The sequence below is a fragment of the Triplophysa rosa genome, linkage group LG21 (assembly GCF_024868665.1).
Source record: "Triplophysa rosa linkage group LG21, Trosa_1v2, whole genome shotgun sequence".
NCBI lineage: Eukaryota > Metazoa > Chordata > Actinopteri > Cypriniformes > Nemacheilidae > Triplophysa > Triplophysa rosa.
The window spans coordinates 17,899,041-17,906,101 of NC_079910.1; the positions used below are offsets into that span (position 1 = coordinate 17,899,041).

At 38.3% G+C, this 7,061-nt stretch overlaps 1 protein-coding gene across 1 annotated transcript; it reads right to left on the reverse strand.

Annotated features, from left to right (window-relative positions):
* Positions 1-15: 15 nt before the first annotated feature.
* Positions 16-6,048, reverse strand: twist3. The gene is made up of 2 exons (XM_057363362.1): positions 5,002-6,048; positions 16-1,507 (listed from the first exon to the last, which is right to left on the reverse strand). The coding sequence occupies exon 1, from the start codon at positions 5,818-5,820 to the stop codon at positions 5,212-5,214; it is 609 nt and encodes a 202-aa protein (XP_057219345.1). The 5' UTR covers positions 5,821-6,048; the 3' UTR covers positions 16-1,507; positions 5,002-5,211.
* Positions 6,049-7,061: the final 1,013 nt, after the last annotated feature.

Here is a 7,061-nt window from a genome sequence, read left to right on the forward strand (position 1 = left end):
TGTGTGTATACTGTAGTTATCCATTTGCTTTCTATTATTTCTCAAAACATCAGACAATTCTAGAGCATGTTCTTTTAATTTTCTTACACGCTATTGCCATTATTGAAACATACTATGGCAACATAGCTTCAGCCAGAGATCACCACAGTAACCACAGCTATTGTGTTACTACAGTAAAACTGTGTAATTTGGTATAACCCACATCTCGCACTCATCAACACAAAAGCAAACTTTACACTCTTTGGATTCATTTATGATTTTACAGTAATAACGTTAACTGTACTTATTGCTCTGTTTTGACACACAATACGCTCAATATTTGTTGTGGTGTTCTTTTTGTGTCTGTTCAAGTGAATCGTTAAAATGAAAACCTTGTTGTTGTTTCAAACCCCTGTTGACTTTCTTGATGTGAACCAAAAGCGTCCCAATTTACTTTCATTGCATTTAAAAGGAATCCATATTTTTGGTGTTTCATGCAAGAAAGAAATGAATAGGTTTGTAGCCATATGAGTTCGAGTAAACGATATAAGATCATTGGTAAACAACAGCTTCACTATCACCGTAAGTGTAGCCACACCATTGCCTTTCATTGTTAGAAAAGTTTTAGTCATGTCATTGAAAACTCCGTTTAAACACATTTACAGTATATTCGAATGGATAATTTCACACACTGAACAGGAGAAAAGGCATTTTTGTGGTCAGGCATCCTTTTTATTTCATGCCACGCAGATGTAAAGGCAAAGAAATCAAGTTTATGTGCTGCCCAAGTTTAGACGACATTTTATTGTAATTCATTAGCAGTGTCTGGATCCTGATGCAATGTTAAACAGAGCTTAAAAAAACAGCCTTAAGCTTTTCGTAAAGCAAATTTCAGGTTTGTCCATTTTTAAAACGATTATATTAGTATTCCTCAAACTTGTCTTTCCAAGTGTTTGTATTGCTCAAAAAACGAGCAAAATGCTTGTTAAAAAGTAACCGTTCAACCTAACTTTGTGCATTCACCCATAATGCGTTTGTTATTCACAGAGATGTCGTCATATTGTACGATTGCTCTTGCATCTTTAATCTTTAAAAAGTGTGACAACCTTTATACACTTAAGAAAATGCGTATACCATGATGAAATTGTTACACTGTCACAGAAGCAATAATGTAGGCTAATATACAGCATAAACGACAAGCGCAACAACTTTGTAATGATGTGAAGGTTATAACAGAGAATATAGTCGAAGAGTCTACATCGCATTTATTCAGGCCTCGTTACATCATAACGGTGTCGGCCCTTGTGAGTCCACACCAAATGCCTGTCAAGGTCGGCAAAGACTGATGTCAAATGATTCAATCTGCCACTCCAGAGTTTTGATCCAGAGACATTTGCAGTTGTCATGACATGACTTTATCACCATACCAAACAATGGTTCCATTGCATTGTTGTGTAGCTCCGATAGTGGAAGGGAAACATTTTTGGCTTGTAGTTAAAGAATAATTTCCTCAGGGATCATCGAGAAACTGTTGAGACAGACAAAAGAGGTTAGAAATGTCTTCCTTAAATTGAAAATGACATTAAAACTGTTCTAACCGTTTTTATTTTATTTATATAGCAATCTGTATGTATTTGAGCAGTTGACGTGTAATACATTTAAGAATGTAACATGCATCTTATGCCGATAAATAATTACAAATCTAAAGTCACATTGCAGAAACATTTCACTCATAAAGAGGTTAACCAGTCACATAACCTATGTACAATATCTTTAGTATTATATCGTCTACAATATTGTCTGAAACAAAATGTAACTAAATACAATAAAGCAAACATGAGGTTGGTTAAGCATTCAACGTCTAGAAAAAACAGGAAGGGTTGTTTTAAGGTAGCAGGGGACGCATTTAATGCTCGGATTGGTGTAATTGGATTGGATTTGCTCTTATACAGCTTTATTTAAACTGTCCAATCATCCTGCAGGAATCTGCATGCCATCGCAGCCTAAAGTGAAGCAAACATTCCCATGAGCACCGGCAAACACATTTAGTCATCTCATATGAATGAAGATGCAGTATGTGCTGGACACCACAGTCCGGAATAAATCTTGACAAACAATCATAGTGACTGTACATTGTTTCCATAAACAGCGCACAAACTTTTCTCCAACCCAAACATGTAAAGTCTGGATGACTGCAGTAACCAACATAAAAACGAATGTGTTTTTGGTCCACAAAAGGACTTAAATGAAAAGATCATAACTTATTGTTACATGTAAATACAATTATACACCATGTTTCTCTTACTAGAAGATACAGAATTAGTTTACAAATGAACATCAAACAAGTTCACGTTGAAATTCAAGGTTTTCCAAAGAATTTGTCTTTGCATTTGGATATTGAAACCTGTTCTTTAAGATTTTTTATTTTGGACTGTTATGAATCTCAGGATGGACTGTATGTACCTTGTTTTATTATCAGCATTTTTGGTAACACTTTATTTTACAGTGGCCTTGTTCCTTACAATACATGTATTTACTATCAATTTCGCATAATTACACGTAACGCTAAACAACACCCTAACCCTACAGTACGTACATGAAGTTAATTATCATAACACAAGACATGTAAAATAAAGTGTAACCGGATTTTTATTGTGTGTGTTCTCTAGAAAACGTACAGTATGAAGAGAAACTCTATACACCCCATTCAGTTCCAACTGCAACTTTTAATAATAAACTTTATAAGTTCCCCACAGCTGACAGCTTCAGGCCTTTTCTTTTTAGTCTTATTTATCGATCATTTCACGTCATTCAAAACATAAAACTACTCAAAAACAGAACAAGATGAGCTGAGGATCAAGCAGGCACTTGGAATCTCCAATGCATGAAAAGATGAAACTTTCCGCAAAATTCACACCTGTCTATTGCTGCTGGGGGACGTTCTACATCCTGCACCACTTTTGTTTGTTTATCAGGTCATTTTGAATACTTCAATACATTTTCAGCTTCCAACGAGTATGTAGCATTTTCAGCTCTGTTTAACAAACGCTGCAGAATTTTCCTCAAAACTGGCGCTTAAAATCAGAAAAATGTGTGCGGAACGTATCTGCATCGCTTTGTTTCAGCATCCAAATATAACATCAAACCGAATCAAATTTTTGCAAAATACACTTAAAATCTAACAACGAGTGCTTCAAATGGGTACGAAGTTACCTATCTACACATTACATCACTGAAATGTTCTTGTTAGGCACCCTGTATATGTTAACATCCAACTGATATCCATGGCAGTTTTATCTCGACATAGTGAATGAGTGTGTGTATTTGTGTGTGTGTTGAGAGACACACACCTCTGTAACACCCCACAACTGTTTCCAATCATTAGGTTCCTGCATGTCTAGGCCCAGTCGCCTCTGATTGCACGACACTGGATACGAGATCTCGTGAAGGGCAGAGGGAGGGCGATTTCCACCCGGGGGCTAAAGGAGAGTCGTGTACACCTTTCCCTTTCTTCCTGTTCCTTCAGCTTCTCTCTTCCTCTAAAGTTTTTTTTGTTGTTTAACCTTATCTTTAACAGCACACATGGCCCCTGCCTTTGAGTGGACCTGTTTTAAGTTTTAGACATACAACAGCAGTATGCAGCATCATTGAGTTTTATTGTTACATTGTTATTATTAATGTATTAACGTGTAATTATTATATGATAACAGTTTATTTGACGAAGGCAGAACGAAAAATATTTAAAAAGAACTGTTGTCTTGTAAAAGAAGCGAGACGATATTTCTTTGTGCTCGGTAAGATTCGTTTAACTTATTTGAAATAAAAAATAAGGCAGAAGACACAAGGGGTCACTCGATGCAGTGCAAATCTGGAGAAATTAGAGAATACACATGCTGAGGCGTATAAGTGCACCTGGCAGGTATAGACATCAACTTCCATCTGTTTCATTATTATTGTTTTTCTGCTACTGTGTATAAAATAAGAGGTATTTAGTTTGCATTCTTGGACCTCAAAATAATCCAGAGAAAATGTTCTAGATTTGATCATTTATTTCTTTTTGGATTATTCAGCGGGGCGATCAATTTTCGTCATATATCACACATTACAGATTTTTACAGCATTCTCACTCATTTCGCAACTGAACAGCTGGTGTCTTAAAAACGGACACTTATTTTCTATCAACATTTGGGTTTATTTTAAAAATACAATATGGTGCAAAAAAATTTATATGGAAATTAAAACGTTTCTAAAACATTATTGAAATGCTTTCTTCCGCACACCATTTGACACAAGAGTTATCTGTGTTTTGTCTTTTTTATCATTTGGCTTTGATGCATAGGCAGTGTCAAATATTTTAACATAACAACGATCTGCTTATGTATGCTCAGTTATACAGACCTCCTAATTATGATAGCAGTATGAATTTGGAAAGATTATGCTGTATTAAATAAATCTCTGTACATATATTTACTTGCATCGTTCCATTTGAATTGGTGTGTAAATTAGATCCCAAAAAAGCTTAACTAAGACCAATTCAATGAGTTCATTGGTTCAGCTGGTCCATCTGGATGAAGATCCAGACATAAAAATAAGATTCTGTTTTGTTCCAATCCATAATAAAGGCCAGACCTTTTCAGATCAGCACCGAAGTGTTTATCATTCTATTCTTGTTTTTTATCCTTTACATGCATTCAGATAAATATAAATGAACTGTGATCATTCTGAGATTGTGACATCTGTATTTCTAACAGCGTTGGATGCAAACGATTCCACATGATCCATGTACCTCATACATGTTGTTAAACAGAGTTGAATAAACGTCCTGCTTGTTGTGATATACGTAATAACATAATCCCAACAAGTCAGTAGACAACAGGCATCATTGCGTATTTATAATAGAAAAGCGTGAACAGATCTTTTTTTAAATCACCTCAAACTCCAACCATCAAAACAGGAACCGTGTGCTCACGTCATCTGTAGTTCATTTTAACACTTCAAACATTTTATTGAGGTCAGACATACCTGTGGAGGGTTGTGTTGACAAAAACAGAAGAGATCAGTGTGGAGGTCAGAGGTCAGCTTTAGGCAGGGTCAGGTCATAGAAGCAGGGGTCAAATAGCTGGCGAAATGAGGACGTTGGCTAGCAGAAGGTCAGCGATGGATTTAATAAGAGTCAGTTTCTCAGGTTCAGAGTTCAGAGGCTGGTTGGAGTTTCGGATGTTAGATGGGAGTCTAATGGGTGGCGGACATGGACCAAGCACCCTCCATCCTCCATACAGAAAAGGCGTAGCTCAGCCTCTCGTGGGCCAGGTAGTTACAGCTGGCCAGCTTGGCGTCCATCTCGTCACTCTGGAGCACCTGGTAGAGGAAGTCGATGTAACGGGAAGCGAGTTTGAGGATCTGGATCTTGCTAAGTTTGTCCGAGGGCAACGTGGGAATGATCTTCCGCAATGAGGCGAATGCGTCGTTTAGGGACTGCGTACGTTGACGCTCTCGTACGTTCGCGATCACTCGTTGCGTGTGCAGGTCTTCGAAGGGTTGTCCGGGCACAGGTGACACAGCACTCACGACGGGAACTAAGGAAGAGGTTGAGGAGGAAGAGGGAGAGCTTCTCTTGGGTCTTTTGGGGCCAGAAGGAGCGAGTGTAGAAGGGCCCTCCGAAATTTTATCCTCGTCGGGTAACGGCACGACGGGTTCTTTTTTGGGACCCGTCAACCGCTTTCGAGCTCCCGGCGGTGGTGCGACAACGACTGGGCACTTGTTGGCCCGGCGTTCTTGTTCCTCGTCGCTGGGTAGGACCCCACCCTCGGGAAAGTCGTTGCAAGACTGTTCCTCTCGCATTGCTCGACGATCCTGTGCTTCCACTCCCAACTCTTTTCGTTTGTCACCCGGTTCTTTGTCTTGAGGACAATTCAACAGGCAAGCAAAGCAAGCCGAAACTAAAAACTGGAAGATAATAAACTTTCTTTGAACTCAAAAATGTGAGCTGTTATATGGCCGTTCATCTGTTCTCGCAAACGTCTTAATCCGTCTTTCTCAATTTCTGTCTTCACAGTCAATGTAGTTCTGTGCTCTTGAAACCTCAGATCACTCTCGGGCTGTCAGGTCTTTTATAAAGGCCAGTAGCGAAGACTTCCAAAGCCCGACCTACTTTGATTGGTGATTGGTTGGGGGAACTGGACAAGGGGTGGATCCCCTCAAAGGAAACAGGAAGGTGATAAACGCAGCGATTGGAAGACGGAGTCGTGGGGTGGGGGATTGAGTTAAGGTAGGGGTTGAAGACTCTGCTGTAGAGTTTTCTTGAGATTGTCTGAAGCATATTGGTTCCAGATTTCTCCCGAAACAAGCCTTTGGTCCATACACATTTCCACCAACCCAACACCCCACACGTCTTTTTTCCGTCTAAACACAGACAATGGGAAACTGAGAAGCTCATAGGCAGGATTGCTGTTTTTATCCCTGTTGACTTTATGGCAGGTTTGCAAAAGTAAACTGAACATTTATTTCCAGCATACTGAGCGAGAACACATAAGCCATATGCTAGAAAGATGATTCCTCTTTTGTATCTATAGATAAGTGCGTTTTTAGTGGAGTCTAAAAGTCTGTAGCCGCAACAACAAAAAAATTGTATCTGCAAATTTTCTGATTGAATACCAATTGTTTCATTACAAATTGTATAATTAAATACATTTTAATGTATGTAATACTTTAAACTGACTATATTTATGTGTGACCTAGTTGTTGTAAAAAGATGATTTTATTATAACAGACTAGTGTTGCTTTTAAGCCCAGCTTTTTGTTGAGTCTGAGTCAAGATCTAGTGTAAAGGGTTACTTGTAAAATGCAACAAAAACATGCCTCTGCTGCATTCTGCCATTGCATAACTATCATCAAATAACTAACTAAATTGATTTTAAAACCCTTTATATAAGTCTATGAAGTTCCAAAACTGAATGCTTTTCAGATCAGATTTTGCAAGCGACTTTAAAAGAATGAGCTCTAATCAACCATTAAACACACAAAATGGGCGTTGTTTTACAATGGTTCTCATTTCTCAACATCTCAGAGGAAACAAACTAAAA